Genomic DNA, 23,034 nt, shown 5'->3' with positions numbered 1-23,034 from the left:
AGAGGGAGAGGAAGAGGGGAGAAGGAAGAGAGGGGAATAGGGGGAGAGAGGGAGAGAAAGGAAGAGAAAAGAGAATATAATTTAAGACAGCTTTGGGGGATTTTCATGCTTGGTGAGCAAGATATTAATTGTATAGGAGCAATACTTTTTTTTTTTTTTTTTTTTTGCTGAGGCAATTGGGGTTAAGTGACTTGCCCAGAGTCACACAGCTAGGAACTGTTAAGTGTCTGAGACCAGATTTGACTCAGATCCTCCTGACTTCAGGGCTAGTGTTCTGTCCATTGCACCACCTAACTGCCCCAGGAGCAATATTTAGATGCCTCCCCTCAGTTTAGGTTCATTTTTCCTAAAAAAGACCTCTTAACATTCTAGAGACTTGGTTGGCTCAGGGGACTAAGGGCTCACGCAGACTGTTAATATCCCTTCTTCATCAGAGAACAAAGCAGCTATGAGGACCTTGGTGGGGGTGGAAGGGGGAAGTTTAGAGGTTTGCCTGGTGAGTCATGATGAGTAGCATAGGCAAAGAAACTTTTCTCAGATAAATTAGCGTTCTCAATGATTCCTGAATGTCTTCCTGCTATAGATAAGTAAGTTTCCTTTTGTTAATAATTAAATGATTTATGAGCATCTCATTTTATTCCAATATTGAATCTCAACTACAGGAGAACTGGCCTGAGTCAAGCCCAGGCTAGGACAAAGATCAAACAAAGGAATTTGAGAAAAAAAGTCATACAGATATGAGGAAAAGAGAGAAGTGAATGTTAGAGCAGCGATAGATGATAGCCAAAAGCTGCAGATGATCAGTAGAATGAAGATTTTACAAGAAGCCATTTTGAAAAGCTCATTACCAGAAAACTGACCACATTGAAATTAATATTTTTCATTGGAGCAAGTCACAAAAACCATCCATGGAGATGTAGGGTCAGTCTATAATGTAGTGGTTTTTAAAAACACATTTTATATTTTATTTTTTCCATATAGATAAAATAGTTAATATTCATTTTTTAAAATTCCAAATTCTCTCCTTTTTCCTTCCCCCTGCAGAGATAGGAGCTTTCATGCTGCTGACACCATATTTTTTTTTAAAGTATTCACTAAACTCTAAATTATGGTAGTTAGGTCCCTTGTTAATCTGTTGGCTAAATCGTCACCATTAGTCCAGTTGTCCTCCTAGCCAAAAGATGGTAGAGATGGGCATGTTCCACTTTTTACTGAGGTGGAGGAAATAAATTCTTTCCCAGGATCTAGATCTTGGCTTGCCCTTGGAGCTCTGAGGTTCAAGGTATAGGTTAGAGACCTTGAATGAGCCCTGCACCCAAGAGTCAGCTTTCCTTCAAGATGGATGTTTATACTTGGTTTCAGATTAAAGAAACATTCTAGCCCAGGATTTTAAAATGTGAAGTCTCTGTGCACAAGTCAGAGCAGTTAATGTGCAAGAACCTGGACTAATCACCTTTTAAAAAGCACACCTTTCCAATGAGCAGGGATAGTGCTCACTTAAGATTCTCTCCCTTTTGAAAAGCATTAAAAAATCATAACTTGTAAGCCCAGAGGGCGAATACTTTGACTTAACAACCCCTGCTCTTTCTTTTGCAGAGCATTAAAGAAACCATTAAGTTCCTGCACTAGGGGATAGCAGGCATGCCCTTGGCCTTCAGCTTTCATTTGAGAAGCACTCAAAACCACTGGTGGCAAATCCAGAGGGAGAACCCTTGCTTTACTTAAAGCTCTTGTCTCTCTCTTGCAGTGTTAAATTATAAAAGGAAAAGGCTGATGCTAAGACATCTTGTCAAAATAGAGCCAGAACCACCTGGACTTGGAGAAGCAGGGCTCTAAGTTTTTCCCTGTAGTGACTCTGGGCTGTCCATCACATAAAGTTCTAATCCTTTTGCATGACTCTTCAACTCCTCCAACTAAAAGCTCCTTCTGTTTTCCTGCCCCCAACTTCACTGATTTCTAGCTAAATTCTGGTATGAAGTCTCTGATCCATCCAGTAAAACTCCTTTTAATTTTGTTTCATCTTTTCCTGCAAAGAATCACATAGAATCTTAGGTTCTGAAGGTACTTCAGAGGGTAGACAATGCCTGAACAAGAATTGCTAAAATTGCTCCCCCAGATGGCAGGTTGACCAATGCATGTTACATATGTTAAAGTATAAATTAAATACAATATATGTAGTATATACATATATATAGTATATACATATATATAGTATATTGTATATAAATTAAATACAATATATGTAGTATATACATATATACATATATACAATATATGTAGTATATACATATATATATTACATATATACAATATATGTAGTATATACATATATATATATATAGTATATACATATATATAGTATATTGTATATAAATACAATATATGTAGTGTAGCTTTATTTCTAAGGAAGTTTTTCCCTCATATTGAACCTAAATATGTTGAAACTTCAGGGAAGAAATTTATTAACCTAATTAGAAGAAAAAGAGAGGTGTGAAGCTATATGGTGAGTGAAGAGAATGTAGAGTTCACACATCCAGCTTGTTATGTAGGGAAACCACCTTACTGAATGTACCTTGGGAAGAGGGTCCTGGAGAAGGATAAGTCAAATGGAACAAGAAAAACATATCAAGAATAATTTCCTTGGGCATAAAAACCCAGCAAAAAGGAAGGAAAACCACTGAGTGGATAGACTCTAATGAACTAAGATGTCTATTTTAGAAGAGAAGCATTACCTTTTAAAATTAGGGGAGATCTATATAGTCTTGAACCTCTGCTATTCTAGATAACCAGGTCCTGAAATAGTAGGAGTTGGGATGGTATGTTTTTCAGCTTCTTATGTGTTGTCTTTATTAGAATGTAAGCTTCTTGAGGCAGCACAGTACTTGTCACATGTATACAACTATTAAACATTTGTTGCCTGACAACATCTCTTCTGTACATAATTCTTTATAGTTGTATTAGCTCATTCCTGTCTTCTGTCATCCATTAGATTCACTAAGTCTTCAGAGACAGGAACATAATAAAGCTGATCATCCATGACCAGATGCTTAGTAGGCTAAGCATGGGCCTAAAGAGGCAGAGGTGGTAGGCTTAATTCTTTTGTGGACCATTTAGTTTCACTTCACTCCATGACCACAGCCTGTACCACCTGGCTCACAAAGATTTATCTGTGGAAGAGAAATCAGATCCATCATTTTTTGGGAAAAGGAAAAAAAAACACAAAAACAGTTCAAAGTACATGCCCTCCTCATGGCAGGCAGTAGTTTCATCTGCATGTGAAAGTCCCCATTGCCCAGCATAGGGTTTTGTCCATGGGAAATGCTCAATAAATACTAAGGAGATGGGCAGGATTTTTATTTACAAAAGACTGAGAACAAAGTAGGGCAAACAGAACTAAAGATGTTTAGCCTGGAGGAGGGAAAACCTGGGAGAATATGCTTTTTACTTTTATATAGTTGAAGACTTGCCATGTAGAAGACAAATTAGATTTATTTTGTTTGGCCCAAAGTGTGGAACTAGCCCCAATGGATAGAAGTTATAGGGAGGAAGATTTCACTTCAAAATGAGAAAGAATATCCTAGCAAAGAAAGCTATCCAAAGGTAGAGTGAACTATCTCAGAAAATAGTAAGTTTCCTGCCACTGGCAACTTTTTAAAAAATATGTATTTTTTATTTTATAATTATAACTTTTTTTGATAGTATATATGCATGGCTAATTTTTTTTTACAACATTATCCCTTGCACTCACTTCTGTTTCAGTTTTCCCTTCCTTCCCTCCACCCCTTCCCCTAGTTGGCAGGCAGTCTTATACATGTTAGATAGTTATAGTATATCTTAGATACACTATATGTGTGCAGAACCAAACAGTTCTCTTGTTGCACAGGAAGAATTGGATTCAGAAGGTAAAAATAACCTGGGAAGAAAAACAAAAATGCAAACAGTTTACACTCATTTCCGAGTGTTCCTTCTCTGGGTGTAGCTGATTCTGTCTATCATTGATCAATTGGAACTAAATTAGATCTTCTCTTTGTTGAAGATATCTACCTCCATCAGAATACATCCTCATACAGTACTGTTGTTGAAGTGTATAATGATCTCCTGGTTCTACTCATTTCACTCAGCATCAGTTCATGTAAGTCTTTCCAAGCTTGCTAGTCATGTCTTACAGAACAATAATATTCCATAAGATTCATATACCACAATTTACTCAACCATTCTCCAATCGATGAGCATCCATTAACTTTCCAGTTTTTAACTACTACAAAAAGGGCTACCACAAACATTTTGGCACATACAGGTCACTGGCAACTTTTAAATCAAATCTGGATGTGCATCTTTCTAGAAAGTTGTATAAGAAACTAATTTCTCAGGTACAGGTCAGACTAGGTAACCTCAAAGGTTTCTTCCAACTCTGAGATTTCATTTTTCTATTCAGCACAAGAGATCGCTTAGAGAATGTTGGAAAGAATGCTAGATTTGGAGCCAGATGACCTAGGTTCCAATTGTGGCTTTTCACCTTACTTTGTGGTATTATCCAAATCATGGAACCACTCAGTATCTGATGTTTTTTATCTGTAAAATATATGTGTGGGTGGGCTAGGTGGAGATTTGAACCAGATAACCTCTAAAGTCCTCATCTCTTCATCTATGATTTCACGAGCCATATAATGAAAACTTAGAGGTGGCACTAACAAGCGTGGAGTCAGAGCACAGTAAGGAAAAGAGGTGTTGGAATGAATGGCTGATTATAATTCATGTTCCTGGCACAAGAAGACTCAAATCATCTGGCTTTGCAAACAAATCAGCAAATTCAAACATGGAAGTACATTGGGCAGCATTTCCTGAAAGCTTACTTGCTTTGGTAAATTATGCCTAGAAAATGTTTTGAATATGTAAGAAGCAGAATACGTTTAATAGGTAGAAGAAATGCTTACATAACTCATTTCAGAATCAATAGCTAAATCTATTATTGACTGTATTAGAAGCTTGAGACAAGAAGCTATTAATAATGTTGTCCAAACAGATGCACTTTCAATTCAGTTTAAGCCATCTAAACCAAGGCATGATTGCTGAGTGATAAGAAAAACCGAGTCATACAATCTGATAGTGACAGGAAGCCTGGTCTAAGGAAAATATGATGCAGTTCTAAGACAAAATCATACTTCTGAAAAACTATAGTGAGGTTAATTTTACATTTGCCATGAAAGGTCTTTTCATTTTATTTTAGTTACAACTCCTCCTCCCAACCCCAATTATCTAGGAACTGAATTTCAAAGAGCAGATGCAATATTGGCTGTGTTAACTTTAACACTTCATCTTTGAATTTTAGTTTTGTCCTTAAAACAGGGATACTAGGAACAACAAAAATGTAAGGGATTATTATTTGGGTTTTCAAATTTATTGGGTTGCACTTTTAAGACTCATACAGCTGGTGTGAATTACCATATTGACAGTTGTACAATGTCCCACTCTGAAGAAATGATGGGATAATTATTGAAAGGAGAGTGGAGAAGCGGTTTGGAGTTAGTACAGCTGTGGTCATGTCAGCTCCCTAAGTTTCTGTCAACTCAGCATATATTTATTAAAGCACCTACTATCTACTCAGCACTTTCTACTTCACCAGGATCTTTATAACTTGGTGAGGTAGGTAGTATAGGTATTATAATCTTTACTTTTTCTTTCTTTCTTTCTTTCTTTCTTTCTTTCTTTCTTTCTTTCTTTCTTTCTTTCTTTCTTTCTTTCTTTCTTTCTTTCTTTCTTTCTTTCTTTCTTTCTTTCTTTCTTTCTTTCTTTTTCTTTCTCTCTCTCTTTCTCTTTCTCTTTCTCTCTCTTTCTTTCTTTCTTTCTTTCTTTCTTTCTTTCTTTCTTTCTTTCTTTCTTTCTTTCTTTCTTTCTTTCTTTCTTTCTTTCTTTCTTTCTTTCTTTCTTTCTTTCTTTCTTTCTTTCTTTCTTTCTTTCTTTTGTTTTTGTAACAGATGAGGAAACTGTGACAGAAGAAGATTAAGTAACTTACTCAGGATTACATGGCCAGAATATGATGGAACTGGTAGAACCAGTATTTGAACCCAGGTTTCTTGACAAAGTCCAGTACTCTATCAGACTACTAGATAGTATATTCAGCATTCTGGTCTGATAATGAACCTGTAGGGAAGCTTGGGAAAGGGAAGAATATTACTGGCTAGCATGTCAGACCCAAAACATCCATCCCAGTCTATTACCTTTACCTGATCCTTAGACTATCATCTCATGTTGCTTCTTCATGTCACAGCCAACTTCTAGAAAATGTCATTTATACTTATGATCTCCATTTCCTCATTTCTCACTCTTTTTGTAGACCTTGATTTGTTTTTAAACAAGTTAATTTTTTATTCTTTGAAATTTAACATTCATTTAAAATTCATGAGTCCCAAATTCTATCTCTCCCTCAAGTCCCTCTCCCATTCATTGAAAAAGCAAGCAATATAATATCTATTATGCATGTAAACTCAGTCCTTTGAACTCCAGCTACCAATCATATAACTTAATAGAAACTTTTTACTAAGTTACTTACATTCTCTTAAATTAAAAATCCTTATAAAATTTTCTTAGCCCTCTTATCTTACCTCTCTATAACATTTGACTTTTTGACCGCCTCTCCTGCATATTCTCTTCTCTCTTGACTTCTCTCTCTTTTAAAAATTTTTTAAAAAATTATTTTCTTTTATTCCTCCCCTAAAAAAAAAGTAAAACAAAACCCTTATAACATATATACATAGTCAAGCAAAACAAATTCCCATATTGGTCACATAAAAATGTTTCTCATTCTGTATATTAATCTATCACCTTTTTCTGTCTGGAAATATGTAACACAGTTGATCACTACAATGATCAGTGTTTTAAAATCTTTCAAAATTGCTTGTGTGTGCGTGTGTGTGTGTGTTTTAACAATGTTGTTGTTACAGTATAAATTGTGTTCCTGATTTTGCTCTCTTAACTTTGCATCAGTTCATACCGGTCTTCCTACATTTCTCTGAAACTATCTCTTTCATCATTTTTAAAGCAGAGCAGTATTTTATCACATCTGTATATTACAATTTGTTCAACCATTTTCCAATTAGTAGACGCTCTTATTTCTAGTTCTTTGCTACTACAAATAGAGTTGTTATAGGTATTTTTGTATATATACACTTTATTCTTTAAACTTCCTGCAGTATTGACTTACTTGTGATATTACCAGATACAGGGTTTGTAGAATGTGGTAACTTTTGGGGGCTGTAACGCTACACTCATTTGCTTCTTCTCACACATCACTCTTTGGTTTTCTTTGCTGGATCATAACCCACAATTAATAGATGGGTTGCCTCAACACTCCATCATCCTTGGTCATCATCTCTTCTTACTTTCTCCTTTCTCCTTGGTGATCAGGTCACATGGCTTAATTATCTTTATGCAGATGACTTCCAAATGCATGTACCCCCCGACCTCATCTCTCCAGTACTATAGTTCAGCTTTACCAACTATAGACAGTTTCATTTGCATATCCTATATGAATCTCAAATTCAACATGTTCAAAATGAAAGCTAAATTTCCATCCAAATCGGCTTTTCTGTCATACTTCTCTATTTTTGTTAAAGGAACCACCAGTGTGTCAGTCACTCAGGTTCATAACTTTGTAGTTATTCATGATTCTTCCCTTTCCTTCTACATTTTATCAGCTGTCAAGTCTTGTTAATATGACCTTCATAATATCTCTCTGATCTTTCTCTTTGTCTCCACTACCATAGCCTCTCTCTTGGTTCAATCCTTCATTACTTCTCACATGGATATCTATAATATTCCTAAACACAAACTCTTTGGTGACCCCTATTGCCTCTAGGATAAATAAAAAATCCTAAGTCTGGTACTTAAAACTGTCTACAATCAGGATCCCACCTATCCAGCCTTGGTCCATGTCACGCCCCCTTCATATTCTCTACATTCCAAATTGGCTTGCTATCTGTTCCTTCTTTGTGAAACTACCATTTTGTACCTCTGCAAGGCAATCTCTCATGTCTAAGATGCAGCTTTTCCCCACTTCTACTTTAATATCCTTAGTGTCTTTCAAAGAATAGTTTAGATATTTTTCCTGAATTGTTAAGGTTGTCTCCCTCTTAAAATTACTTTGCATTTATATATAAATATGAATTTATGCAAAGTGGATAGAATATTGCTTGATATCAGGAAGATCTGGATTCGAATTTTGCTTCAGACATGCTAGCTGACTGACTCTGGGTTAAGTCATTTAATTTTTGTGTATAAGTCTCCTCATTAGAAAAATGGGGTGGTGAGAGGAGTTTAGGGGTCAGATTTGATGGCTTCTAAGAGCCCTTGTAGCTGAAAAATCTGATTCAATAATTCTGTCATATCTTAACCTGGAGATTGTAAACTGAAGGCAGGAGCTATTTTATTGTTATCTTTGCTAATCGCTATTTTCTATCACAGTGCTTTACAAACTTAAATGTTTGTGGAATTGAACTGAAACCAAGATGCTTTTACTGGACACAAAAGAAACCAGGTTGAGTTTGAGGATAAGCTGATATTACAGGAAGTAACTCTGTTGGAAGGAGCACTAGGACCTATTTTTGCCTTGGGCAATTGCCTGCTGGCCCATTTATAGATGCAAGACCTCCTATATCTGAAGTACTTGCACAAAAGATTCCTAAGTGGATATTAATCTGTTCATTGAGTCTATACTATGCTTTAGATCCTAGCCTTTAGAGGCTGGTTCAAAGAGTTAAAATTTAAATCAGGAATTCAAACAATCAACAAACTTTGGCTGTTTTTGTTTTCTGTATCTTCTCCTAAGAAAAGCAATTCCCAGAATGCAGCCAAGGTCATTCTATTTCTGTGAGAGATAGTAAACAGATCTGTGATTTCACTGGGCCCAGATAATTCTAGAATATGAAAACATTTTTGTTGCTGCACATCAGCACCTTCTCTTTCATGGTAGCCTTAGAATATTGCCCAGGAACAATATGTGCATGTGAGGGGCAGGGCTTACATAGTAGTCTTCCTGACTGAAAGACCAGCTTTCTATTCACTATACAAAGCTATTTCTGTGAGTACAGGCCCAAAGTTAGTGATGAAATGAACCAATGTCACTCCTCCCTTTCCTTTCTTACTCCTTCACTCCATCAAATTACAATGCTCCAAAATCCTGATCTGGGGATGGAGAACACAGGACACCTTACTCCGTAGTAGGTTCTAGGTGGGGTAGAGAATTCTGGGAGACCCAGGATATTACTGTCCAAAAAGGGAAAGCTACTATTTAACTGCCCCCATCTGGCTCTAGACTTGTAGAACTATTGCTTCCTTGTCTCCAGATGAGTGTGAAGAATGGCCTTTACTAGATCTCAATTGGACATCCACATTTTTTTGACCATTCTTCCCAGCAAGGGTATATACTAATTTACTCTATTAAGTATTAATTTGGAGAGTTTTGCCACCATAATGGTAAGAATTGATTGAAGTAGGAAAGAAAATTGATCAAATATTTTTTTAAAACTCCTAAACCACACAGAAATAACCCTCATTTAAATTGGTGAATCAAATGGTTCTAATTTAAAAAGTCTATACTAACAGATTGTGATAACAATAGAGTTATAAAGGGACAGGGACCTGTCAAGGCTGTTTTTCCCATTCCACTTACTTTAGCATCTAGGACATATGGTCTGAATAGTAAATCTAGGTTGGAAATGATGGCTTGCATCTAAGCTTCCTGACATTTCCTGAAGATCAAGGCCACAGGTGGCTAAATACTGTAAGAGAAAAGCAGAATGCAAAGGGAACCCTGTCAGCGTTAAAGGAATGTGAGGCTGTGTCTTATAGCTCACCAGAGAACCCCACCCGAGAGACACTTTCCCAAGGTAATGAGTATGGTTGATGTGACTAGGACAACTCCAAGCTTTTTGCCCATCTGAATATCCCACCCAGGAGACAAAGCCAGTATATGTGATGAGTGCAGGGCAATGTATCTGTCAGGGCTCAAATTATAATGAGCATCAGAGAATCCACACAGTAGAGAGAAACCTGAGAAGTGTTGTGTGAGGGAAAAAGCTCCATCTCACTGGCAATTCTGCTCCCGTACCAAGGAATGAGCTAGAGAAAAAACAAAACAAAACTGGTAAGCACAAAGAAGAAGTAAGTTATTCAGGTTGTGGTTACTGGTAAATTCATCTAGAAAATTTGAAAACAAAAACAAAACATCAACTCTTCTAAGTATGAGAGATGTCAGTCCCTACACATTTTTTAAATGAAGAAACTGGACAGAAACAGTTCTTAACCTGGGGTCCATGAATTAAAAAAAAAAAGATTATATTTCCATTTGATTTGTTTCCTTTGTAACCCCATGTATTTTATTAAAAACATTATACATATAATTATACACACATACACATATGGGGTAGTTTAAGGCAGTGATGGATGGCATATTATATATCTGGAGTCAGGAAAATCTGATGTCAAAGAAATCCTCAGGCACTTACTGTGTGACCCAGGCCTAGACATCAATGGTCTGTATGTCTTAGTTTCCTATCTGTAAAGTGATGATAATAATGGCATCTACCTCTCAGGGTTGGGGTGAGGATAAAATACTTGTAAAGTGCCATACAAATACTAGTTATTATATTCTGAGGAACCTAATTTTCACCAGACTGCCACAGGAGTCCATGACATAAAAAGGGTTAAGAAAATGAAGGAGGAAATTGTTGGCTTCTTTGTCTGAAATTAAAATACATGTGTCCACAGCTCAGCTTCTATAGGGAACAGATCTTCCAAAATGTCCAGTGCTATCCTTCCTCAAAGAAATGGCCAGTTTCTCAATACTAATGTTAGATAGGAGAAAAGAGGTGACAGAGGGAAAGGGGAATGGTTAATCTCCCACCTAATACCAAAATTTATACATGGTATGGAAAGGGGGAAAAAGGTTTGGATACCCTATATTTGTCTTTACTTTAGCTGTGCCCCTAACCATGAATACTCTATGCCCTCACTTACAACTCAGTTTCACTGGCTCCAAATTCCATTTTATGAAGAGGCCTTTTTCTCCTATCTACTTGGTATACACTAAGTATACTAGTAGTATACATCCTAGAAATCACTCTATAAAATGTATACTCCCCGAAGGTTAAGGGCTTTTTCTTTTAAAACTTTCTTTGTATTTCTGGCACTTAGCTCAGAGCCTAAATCTGATAAGCACTAAATTCTAAACTGAATGTGAGGCAGAACAAATAACCACATATTTATACAGTGCTTTAATGTCTGAAAAGTTTTTTCCTTACAACACCACCTCAATAAAACAAGACAGTGCAAATATTATCTCCACTGTACAAACTGGAAACTCGGTCTCTCTTGATTTGCTCAGTCACCCTGTCTGAAAGGTTAACTCAAAGCAGGTCAACTAGGGTGATAAGGCCTAAAGATTATGTCACACAAATAATGGTAAAAAGAAATGGGCATGCTTAGCCTGGAGAAGACTGGAGGAATATGAAATGTGTCTTCATCTGTCTGAGATACAGTCATGTGAAGGAGAGAAAAATTAAGTTTCCTTGCCCTTACAGGGCAGAACTTGGAGCAATGAAGCTACAGCCTGGTAGATTAAACTAAAAATAATAGAAATCTTCCTGAAAATTAAAACTGTCCAAAAGTGGAAGCGGCTGTTTCCGGGTAGTAAGTTCATAATTACTAGAGTCCTAAAGTGGAGGCTAGATGACTATTTCTCAGGGATGTATCTCAGAGATTATAGATATAGGTTAGATTAGATGCTCTCCATCAATAATCATCCAAATCCCTGTTTCAGAGAATCACAGATCTCGCTGTTCCAGAGAATGGAAGAGTTCAATTTCCATGACTCTTTCAATTCTAGGAGGTGGTCTCAGAGACCCCACTCAGAAGTCCCTGTTTCATCACTGAACTATTCAGAACTCCATAGTCCGGTCTCTTCTTGAAAAGCTCGGGTTTAAGATATGCAGTTTTAATCTGAGGATTTTAACCTCTAATCTCCATAATAAGGAAAATTCAAGCTCTGGTCAGAGATGGGAAGTGGAACCTTATTCAACTCTGGAGCAGAATCTTGGAAACCCTTGATGCCCATCTGCTAAAGGAGAGAAGTCTGGTTCTGTGCCCTTTAAGTACCACCTCTTTCAGTCACAATAGGACTTTCCCCCTGATTTGAGTAGGAAGTGGGATCCAGCAGTCTGTGGCCTGGGGATGTTATGGGCAACTGGGTAAAGGGAGGTGCCTGTGGAGCCCATGGAGTTGCCTTTAGGGAATCAGACAGGGCCTAGTGGTTGGGAGAACCTCAGCTATCTAAGGCACACACACAGCCACGCCTGGTTTCCTCAAGGAGATGACACACTCTGAAGATAGGTCAGGGTTCACAGGATTTACATGGGATCTACCAGTGGGAAATGGTCTATTAGAGACTCAGAAATGAGGACACTGAAGAACGGACTGATGGGCTGCATCTGCAAAGTCAACCGACTGCGTGAAAACTCCAATAAGGCATTCTTAAAGGCAAGAGAAGACATTTCAGTGATCATTTTATTGAGGGAAACATAGTGTTTGCCCACGTACACAAGTCTATAACGGTACTACCCACGGATGTCGGCCATCCTCGTCTTCAGGTATTTTCACTGCCAGTAGGAACAGGTGTATTTCTTCTGGTACGGATACTCTATGGTTGCTGTTGTGATCCTCACTCCGCTCTTCCACAGGAAGAGCTGGCTTTAGCTTCTCAAACCCATGCACCTTATGGGTTGGGGGAAAGAGAGGTACCACATCTTCCTTATTTGTTTCGTTGGTAGAACTGGTAAACTGCCTTCTCTTGCTCCCGGGTCTCGATGGAACCTGGCCGGAGGCGCCGGATCTCGGACACAGCTTGTCTCCCTGTCAGGCCTCTCTTCTTTACCAGGTAGCAGGCCAGCATGGTGCCCGTCCTCCCGTAGCCCAGGGCGCAGTGGACCCCCACAGCCTGCGGGGATGGGGCTCAGTGGGGACAGGTTCTCACAGATCCTGTGCCCTCTCAGTCCCAGGGTTTTTGGGTTCTAGTCATTATAAGACCATTGGATCAGAGATCTATAATTGGAAAGAAACTGACTTTGCCCAGAAAAATGAAGGGACTTGCTGATTTAGGAAGTAATAGACTTAGTGTCTGAATCCAGATCCTGCACCTGGAGCAATCCCCCCCCCCCCTTCTCTAAACATACCGCAGAATGGGGCAGATAGTCTTTAGAGAGCAGCAGGGCCTAAGCCCAGCCTCCCTCACTGAGTACAGTGGATGTTCCAGCTCCGCCCAAGGAATGGTAGGAGGCCGCTAGGGGCTGGGACACACAGCGGGAAGCCGTGCTCGGATACACTCCCCCGTGTCAGGGGGAATGAAATGGAACACGACTACAAAAGCCTCGGGCCTTAGCTCTTTGTTCGAGGTAGTCATTTGAGGCTCAAGGTTCTCCCCCTTTGTTTAGAATTTTCATTATCTTCTTTTCTTTTCCTTCTGGCGCTTCCTTCTCTATCCGCCCGTCCCCTTGTCTGCCCTCAGGAATCACTGACCATTCATATGGCCTTCTATGCCCAGTATCCTTTCCGTCACTGACTTTCCGTGGTCCCCTGAGGACTCTGGCTCTCTTCCCTTTAATTCGGCCTTTTTCTATTTACTCAGTGTATGGACTACATTTACATAACACTTATATGGATTCCCTGACACACCTACAGTGGCAAGTATATATCCATATGTAAGTACATATTTTACACATAGATGGATCTTCTCTAATTCCCCCCAGAATAGGAGCTCCTTCGGGGCAAGGCCTGTTTCGGCCATTCTCTGACTTCCCAGACTTCGGCCTGGGGCTAACACTGACCACCTTTCTGATCCTCCTCCCTTCCCCCCTCCCGGATGGCGGGCTCTTCGGGTCACCCACCCGGTTCCCTTTTCCACTTTTCTCCCCGCCCCCTCCAGTTTCCGGGGCCCGCTGACCCCGCCTCTCCTCCCCCCTCTCCAGGGGGTCCTCCCCAGCCGGTAGGCTGACCTCTCCCCGCGCGTTAGCATCGTCCACAATGCGCACGAAGCGGTCGATCTGCTCGGGTGTCGGCGGGCAGAAGTCGGGGACGCGGATCCGGTGCACCCTGAGTCCCGGGCAGGTGTCACTGTAGGGAGGCCCGCGCTCGGTCAGGGACACCAGGTGCCGCACTCCCTGCGCCCACAAGAACTGGTAGTGGGCGGGGATCCGCGGCAGTGCCAGCCCCGCTAGGCGGCCCGGGAGCACCCAAGAGAAGTTGGGTGGTTGGGAGCCCATGGCTATGAAGTAACGGAAGCGGGGGTCTTTTGGGGACGGGGTACAGCGCCGTAACCCCGTCCCCCAGGCCCCGCCCCGCCACGGGCACTTCGTTCGCTTCGTTGGTACCAGGGTTCCTAGAGGGGGGGGAAGAGAGGAGGTGTCTCCTACAACTTCCGAGGTAGTACTGATCCCGCCCCTTATCCCGGGATTGGGTAATCATAGGCGATGGGGCGGAGCCAAGCTCTGGAATTCCTTGTTACAAGGGATTGGGCATTCCGAGCTCCAAGGCAAACGCAAGGCTATTGGCTGGTTCGCCAAGAATGGGCGGGAACGATTAGAACGGCTCACTAGGTAATTGGTGAAGCCTCTCTATGAGCTGAGTAGGGCGATAGCCCGAGTCCGGGGGTTTAACTCTGAAAGGGGGATCCCGGGCTCTACTGCCTCCTGGCCGCTGCGCTGCGGTAATTCACCCCTTGCCGCCCATCCCACTTACTTCCTTTTTAGGTCTTTCCTGTCTTATTCAATTCGGGTTTTTTTTTTTTTTTGTTTTTGTTTTTTTTTTGGATTTTTCTTAAAGTCCTGCTGTATGTCGAACCTTGAGCCGGGCGCTGGGGGGGATTGGACAGCGCAGTACAAAGACAAGCATCCAGCACGTACTGAGTCGGGGTCGGAGCACTTTACAACAGTGTCTCCCAGGCCCCATATTTTATCAGCCCCTTCCTTGGGGGAGGGCTGTGACATCATGCCGGGGTTGAGCTAGGCCCAGAGAGTGGAATTATTTAAATTACACTTCACGCCAGGGAGCTTCCACGAAACTGATTAGATTTTAGGGGGAAACTGATTACGGGAAATGGGGCTGTCCCAGCCTGAGGGCTTCTAGCTAAGGCAGAATAATCGCTCATGCGGTATGATGTGAAGAGGATTCCAGTTCATTTTGGGCTCAGTCTCCACCCCCCCCTCGTCCCCCCCAGGTTCCTTCTACCTCAGATTCTTTGATTGTGTGACTCAGTTCCTGCCCACTGGGAGCTGGCAGGGGAATATAACTCATACGTGAGTAACTCCTGTGGAATATCACGGGTGACAAACGCACAAGAAATCTACATCCAGCCTTCTCCCTCCTTCCCTTACTACTGCTGTCCAGGGCCCCGGACACCCAAGCTCACGATCTAAGTCCCGCCTTCCCTCCCACCTCCATTTTCAGTCGGTGGCTAACAGCTGTCCGTGGTACTTCCCCAGCACAGGCCCCTTCTTTCTTCCGACACTGCCTCCGCCCCGGGGATGACCCTCACAGCATTACCCGGGATTACCGCGCTCTGCTAGCCAAAAGCCTCCCCCCTTCCAGTCCGTCCTCCCCTCGCGGTCAAATTGATCTCGCTAAAGTGCCGGTCCTCCCTTTCTCCGTCATCCTCGGGATCAATGATAAAAGACGTTAAAAGTCCTTTATAACATTCCTCGGAATGTGCAGGGACGTGTAAGGGTATTTACCAGGCCTGTTCATCTGCCTGAGGGTTAACCCGCTTCTCCTCTGGAGCTGCGAGAAGCCGTAACACGCACCGCGGCAGCCCGTGAAAACCTCCGGGACCCACAGGCTGAGAGCGACCAAGGGGTCGCGTTTGTGAGTTAGGAGATGTCCGCTGCGGGGATGAAAACTTCCGGTGAAATGGGCAGATGCGGAGAGTTTGGTCCCGAAGGAGCACTTAGAACTTGATCGGGCCAGAAAATGCCAAGGTTATCCCCGGTCCTCCATCGCCTGCCAGTCATCCCGACTTCTGTCTTATCATTGCCCTTCAGTGACTCAGGAAAGTGAGGCTGATGACTTGCCTCAGTTCTCTTCCCTTAAATCCAACACATGAGCAAGTCACAGTAACCGTGTGTTATTGGCCCTCCGAGAAAACAGGATGAATAGCACTGTGTTCCCCTTCCCGCGCTTTGCCACCTGCTTTTTTTTTTTCCCCTGAGGCTGGGATTAAGTGACTCGCCCAGGGTCACACAGCTAGGAAGTGTTAAGTGTCTGAGACCAAATTTGAACCCCTGTCCTCCTGACTTCAGGGCTGGTGCACTCTCCACTGCGCCACCTAGCTGCCCCCTGCGACCTGATTTTTGATGATCTGACATTCCATCTCCCAAATCTCTATGCACTTTCACTCACTACTCCCTGCCTTTGGAGTCCTTTCTAGGACTCTGCTTCCTAGTTCTCAAATTCTCACTTGAAATCTTTGTGTTTGCAAGAAGCCTTTCCCAATCTTTCCTGATGCTAATACCTTCCCTCTGAGATTATCTCCAGTTTGCCCTGTCTGTATCATAAGCATGTAGTACTTTGTATGTTGTCTTCGATAACAGATTGTGAGTTTTTTGAAAAGCAGAGATTATTTTTATCCCTCATCTCCACACTCCATTTTTCCCCCCAGAGCTTAATACAATATCTGGCCTGTGTTCTTGTTCAATTGTGCCTGACTCTCTATGACCTTGTGGACCCTACTTACCAGAGATGGAGATACTGAAGTGGTTTGCCATTTCCTTCTTTGGTGGACTGAGGCAAAGAGAAGTTAAGGGTCACAAAATTAGGCTGGATTTGAACTCTGGTCTTCTTGACTCCAGGCTCGATCCACTGACACATCAAGCCGTTTTCCTGGAATAAATGCTTGTTGACATGTTTTCCAGTGACTCTTCATCTTTACCTTTTCAGCCCCTAAGCAACTATAAATCCTTTGTAATCAAGAATCAATTAAAATAAACTAAAAATTTTCCATGCCTAAAAACCTTCCTCATTCTGTACCTGTAGTCCACAACTGTCTGCTGAATATGCTTTCTCATCAATCTCCGTAAGTTACTATTGATCATTACATTTATCAAATATATACATTTTATACATTGAAATATTATTCTTTGTTTCAATGGAACATTGAATTTATCTTATTGTCATCATACACATTATTCTCTTAGTTTTGCTTATTTTCTTATCTGTTGCTGTAGATCTTCCTATATTTCTTATAATTCTTCCTATTAGTTGCATCTTACAGGACAATAATATTCTAACACTCACATACCATAATTTGTTTAATCATTCTTCAAACAATAGGCACTCGCTTTGTTCCTAGTTTTATTTTGTTTTGTTGTAGGGCCTGCTGCAAAAGTTATGCTTTGCATATTTATGCAGGGTTTTTCTTCTTTCTTTGATCTTCTTGAGGCATACATCCAATAGTGGTATCACTGGGCCAGTGGGTATACGCTGTTAATTGCCTTTTCTAGTGCAGTCCAAATTGTTTTCCAGAATGGATAGATCAATTCACATTTCTACCAGCAGTGCATTAATGCATTAGAAATACACCTGTATTTCTAACCTAGAGTCAAGTTTTGAAATCTGGGGAAAGTCCAAGGCTACTTCAGAACCTCATAACACCAAATAGAGTTATCAGTTGATTTTGCACACAGGTCAGGAGGATTACCCAATATTAAATACTGTAATTTGCACTTTCACTTCACTCTGTTCATAGTTTAACTTGTTGCTGCTTTTGTTTTGAGAAATGGAAGGGATATTAGAGATCATGTCGATATCTTAATTTTATAATTGAAACTGAAGCTTAAGGGAGAATTGACTATTTCCGACCAAGTCCTTGAGTTCCAACCCATTAGCATTCCAAAGATGGCGGAACTTTTAGGGTAAAATGACTGTTCCTTTAGCTATAACCTTTTAGGATTCTACTTGGCTCACTATTGTTAATGCTGCAGAAGGAGTCTTTGGGAAACCCTTATTTCTTTTGCTCTAAAGTCTTTATTCTTTCTCTCTTCCTATTTGAATTCTACCCATCCTGTTCAAGACATACCACTCTCAAGTAGCCTCTTCTGGTTAGTCCAGCATGAATTTTTGATCATCTATGGTGCTTACAGCCAACATTTAGCCCTAAATTACTAGATATGCTCCTTTATAGGGAGCTCTTTGAACTCTTTCCATTGATGGGCTCTAAGTAGAGGCTAGGCAATTTCTTGACAGGGATAATGGATTTATAACTGGAAGGGACCTTATAAGGTCTCATCTGAGGGAAATCACCTAGTCTAAACCCTTCGCTTTAGAGAAGAGAAAAATGAGATCCTGAGACCTTAAGTGACTTGCCCATAGTTTACTATAGAGGGAATAAGTAGCAAAGTTAGTATTTGAACCTCTGAATCTAGGTTTAGTGTTCTTACTCTTATGTCACACTGGCTTGCTGGTTTGTATTCTGTGATTGTATAATACCTAGAATGGCTAAATGGTGCAGTGGAGATGCAGTAAGGCTATTCTTTGTGAGTTCAAATCTGGCTTCATTCATTAACTGGCTGGGATGACTGGACAAGTCACTTTACTCTGTTTGCCTCAGTTTCCTTATCTGTAAAATGTGCTGGAAAATGCAAACTGTTCCAGTACCTTTGCTGAGAAAACCCCAAATGGGTTTGCAAAGAATCAGATATGACTGAAAATAAAATGACTGAACAAGACCAACTCATTGATTAACATATTCTGTAAGTTTTGTCTCCTTTGCAAGACCGCAGATTTCTGAAGCAAAGGCACGGTATGTGTCTTATTTATCTCCTAGGACATTTCTAGGAATAGTACAGATGTTCTATGCATATTATTATGTTGGCTGCTTGGGGGAAGTTCATATGAAGATGACCATCTTTCCTCTTGGGTTTAGAGCAACAATATTGGAGCAGAGGCAGGGGCTAGAGAGCAGGGGTATGGAAAGGGAGCCCCATTGGGAAAGGGAGGAGGGGACTGGGGCTATAATAAACTATGCGCTCTGTTTTGGTATGGAGATTTCATGTGTTTTCTTTGGCTCTCTGCAATGTTTTATATTTCTCAGTAGTTAATGATTCATTTTCCTCCCTGGGTTTCAGAGTGGAAATTCTCATGGCGCCCTAGGGTGTTTTACGTTATCTAGTGAAGTACTGTGAAATTCTTCAAAACAGTATTAATTCTAAATCACTTTAATTTCAAAAGTAAATAAAAGCTATAAAGCTATTTTTGGGTGGAGTAGGAGAAAGGAGAGAGATTATATGAATTTGTGTGGACTGTACTATATATATGTGCATGGATGTTTTTGTAAAGAAATCAAACTAAAATGACAAGATTATCTTATTTAGTTCTTAACTCTTCTAGAGTCTAATCCAGTACCTTATAACTAATATGTACTAATAAATTTTTTTTTTAATGAAGTCATAAATGCATGAACAAGTGAGTAAAACAATATAAATTCTCAAAAAGTTGAGAATTGATGCCTTATGGAAAAATCAATCCATTGTATTATAGGAATGCAGGTGAAGTGGGGCACATGAACATACATATAGGTGTGGAGGGATGGAGTGAGTAGACAGAGTGAGTCATTCACAGTCAAACTGTCTGATTTGGGTTAATATTTCCCCAGTTCTATTTATTTCAGATAGTTGGGTGACCAGGAAATAAACGATAAATTAACGTTAATAGGAATTAGTCTGCAAGAGAAAAGAGAATAGAATAGGGCAAAGTACAGTCAAAGATGTAGCTAAGTGTTGTGTTGGAGTTGGCCTTTACTGCTTGGAGAAAGTCAATTGTTAAAGTTTCAGTTTGAGAGTTTATATTGTACTTTCACTCAGACATCTTCCTTATCACTTAGAATCTCTCAGCTGTTGCTTGCTTATTCCCATAGCTCAGTAGGGCTATATGGTAACTATATAGGTTCATATGATTTTCCTTCTGGTTTTTACTTTTTATGTGTTGATTCAGTGATTGTGATATCTGTGATCCTCCAATGGTGGGGGGCCAGATAGAAGATAATAAATATTTAAAGCAATTTAAATAGTCAGGGGAAAAAAATCTAGACAAAGACCTTTCATTTGTGTAACTGAAAAAAAAAGATATCTTGTAGTTGCATTATTGTAGAGACAGTGTGATTCTAATGAAAAGAGCACTGAGCCAGGATTCAGAACACCTGGGTTTTATTTCTGGTCCTGCCCCTATTACTAGCTCTGCAACACTAACAAAATCATTTAATTTCTTGGACCTAAATCTAATCAGAGAAATTTTACTGAAAAAAATATAAATCTTATAAATTGGCTTCTCAAGTATGAAGCTAGACAACAAAGATCTAGGGAGTATACTGCAAGCTCAATGAGTCAACAGTGTTGATCTATTATGGAAGCCAAGAAAGTTAATGTGATCTTAAACTATGTTAGGACAAGCATAGTAGGCCAGTATCTTATGTCAGCAGTATCAAATTCAGGAAGTACAAAACTACTAAATTCAGCCCAAACAAGATTAAAATCTAGTTAGGAAATATTTAACAAGATACATAAAATACAGTACCACATAGATAATATTAATTTGTGATTTTCTTTTTCTTTTTTTTTTTTTTTTTTTTTTTTTTGAGACAAGGAGGATTAAATATCTTGCCCAGGGTGATACCGCTACTAAGTAGCTGAGGTCAGCTTTGAACTCAGGTCCTCTGGCCTCCAGGACTAGTGTTCTATCTACAATGCTACCTATTTATGCTTAATTTTTATTTTCTAAGTCAATATGTGGCCTGCAGAAATTGTTTTAATTTGTTTGACATCATAGTCTTATACTATATGCTATAAGTTCAAAATGAATATTTGACCTGAACATTAAAAGTTAAATAATAAAAACTTAGAGTAAGTTAGAGTAAGGGAAGTATTTCCATAACTATAGCTAGAGAAATAATTTGCTTTTAAATTTAATTTTCTTAATTTTTTCACTAACAGGCATTTATTTTTTTTCTACTGGATCACCTTTTAACTGAACAGTAAAACTCAAAAAACCAAGACCTTCTTAACAAACATCTAGAGTCAAGTGAAGGAAATGTTAGGGGAAGAATTTTTAAGCAACAAGGGATAGAAGTGGACTTCCAAAGAGGGAAGTTTAGGGGTAATGTGAAGAAAAAAAATCGAGCAATTTGAGCTCTCCAAAATTGAATTAAACAGTTCTGGGTGATATCAAATTCTATCTCTCTGGAGTTATTCAAGCAAAGTCTGGATGACCAACTTGTCATATATGTTGTAGAAGGAATTCTTGTTTAAGTATGGTAGTCTCAAAAGTCCCAACTTTTGAGATGCCTTGATTTTCTGGGCCCTGGCTCTTTCCTCACTTAGAGATGGTTACAACTTGAGTGTGAAACTATAAGTATGGAGCTACAGTATGGATCATTTGGAAAAGTGGAACTTACTGAGGCATCTCTACTTTCTTAGAGTCCTTTTTCTGCATGGTGAAGTTTCAACCTCAGGCTGGCATTCAGGTTCAAAGAGAATATATGGAAGGAAATCCCAAATAGGAATACTAACAAGAGAGTATTAATTAGAAAAAGTCCACCAAGAAATAGAATAAGGTTCACATGAATGTAGAATTGCTTTAGACAAAAGGTTACATGTCAATGATAATCTATTTAATATTCCAAGCTTACTAAAGACCAAATAAAATAAGTATTTCTATATGCATTGTATAAGAGAGTATTGTAAATGAAACAGCTTTGGGCCAAAGGTTACATGTTAATGATAATCTCTTTATTTAATATTCTGAGCTTACTAAAGACCAAATAAAATAGGTATTTCTATATGCATTGTATGAGAATATTGTAAATAAAACTGTAAATCTCTCTTATGTACTAATAGTTTTTTCCAAATATAAAATTCTATATATAATATTTAAAACTTGTCTGTGATTCTTTCTGTTCTTATTAGTGCTATAAAGATGCTTAATGATCTCTTTTTTTTTCTTTTTGCTACTCTTTCCCTAGCTTCTTCCACCTCTCCCATCTTAAAAAAATTAAAAAGAAAAACAAAGCTCTTTGAATATTCATGCTCAAGCAAAACAAATTCCTATTAAGGTCATGTGTTAAAAAATTTATATCTTAATCTGTACTTTGGGTTCATTATCTCTCAATAGTAGATGGATGGTATGGGGTGTTCAGGGATGACTAGCACCTCTGATGTGAGAGATTGATGGGTTCTTTTCAGCACTGCTTATCTATCTTTGGCATCCCCTCTTTGCCCAACTCTTACTTGTGGCTCCAAGAAGCTGTACCATGCATAGTGGCCTGTAAAACCTTCTTGACAGATAGGCTAAACCAGATTGAGAGTAATCAATAGATCTATCAATGAGTTAGGGGCATGTGTACTCCAAGCATGTGAAGACTTCCCCTGATAAAATGGGAGGATGAAGACAATTTGTTCCACATCCATTGAAGGTGTTTGAAACAGGCACTGTGGAGTGTTTGGAGCTTGGTCAGACATCATAGCAGCTAAAGTCAGCTACTGCATGCTAGGCCATCACCAGTCATCCTGACTTTTGTCCTGGCATTTGATTTGATGAATCTGGAAAAGAGAATGAGGCTGATGACTTTGTATAACTCCACCTCTCTTAAATCCAATTCCCAAAGCAAGTCAAGACATCATCTTGTGATGTTGTTGGTCCTTTTTGAAATTGAAGGATGAACATCATCAGATGGGTAGCCTCCTTCATCATCAGTCCTTTGGAATCACTATTAGTCATTGAATTGATCAGCTTTTTTTTCCCCTAAGCACTGAAAGTTTTTCTTGCACTGAAAAATTTTCAAACACAGGTCAAAAAAGTCCTGGGGAATCCACCAGAGACTTCCTTCCAAGCTGACATTAAGGCATTAATGACTACTAGTCTTTGCATTGTTTATTTAACTACCTCCAAATATGTGTAATGGTACTATAATCTAGCTTTTATTTTTCTTCTTTTATTATAAAGGCT

At 39.6% G+C, this 23,034-nt stretch overlaps 1 protein-coding gene across 1 annotated transcript; it reads right to left on the bottom strand.

The window, feature by feature from the left end:
* Positions 1-12,540: 12,540 nt before the first annotated feature.
* DUSP23 (dual specificity phosphatase 23) lies at positions 12,541-14,525 on the bottom strand. Its single transcript, XM_074262275.1, has 2 exons — positions 14,043-14,525; positions 12,541-12,988 (listed from the first exon to the last, which is right to left on the bottom strand). The coding sequence occupies exons 1-2, from the start codon at positions 14,307-14,309 to the stop codon at positions 12,803-12,805; spliced, it is 453 nt and encodes a 150-aa protein (XP_074118376.1). The 5' UTR covers positions 14,310-14,525; the 3' UTR covers positions 12,541-12,802.
* Positions 14,526-23,034: the final 8,509 nt, after the last annotated feature.

The sequence above is a fragment of the Sminthopsis crassicaudata genome, chromosome 4 (assembly GCF_048593235.1).
Source record: "Sminthopsis crassicaudata isolate SCR6 chromosome 4, ASM4859323v1, whole genome shotgun sequence".
Lineage (NCBI taxonomy): Eukaryota > Metazoa > Chordata > Mammalia > Dasyuromorphia > Dasyuridae > Sminthopsis > Sminthopsis crassicaudata.
This window is presented reverse-complemented; position numbering and strand designations above follow the sequence as displayed.

Coding starts and splice junctions, on each gene's coding strand:
- DUSP23 (XM_074262275.1), bottom strand. CDS start 14,309: ATGGGCTCCCAACCACCCAACTTCTCTTGGGTGCTCCCGGGCCGCCTA. Junction 12,989..14,042: donor ATGCTAACGCGCGGGGAGAG/GTCAGCCTACCG, acceptor CCATCCCCGCAG/GCTGTGGGGGTCCACTGCGC.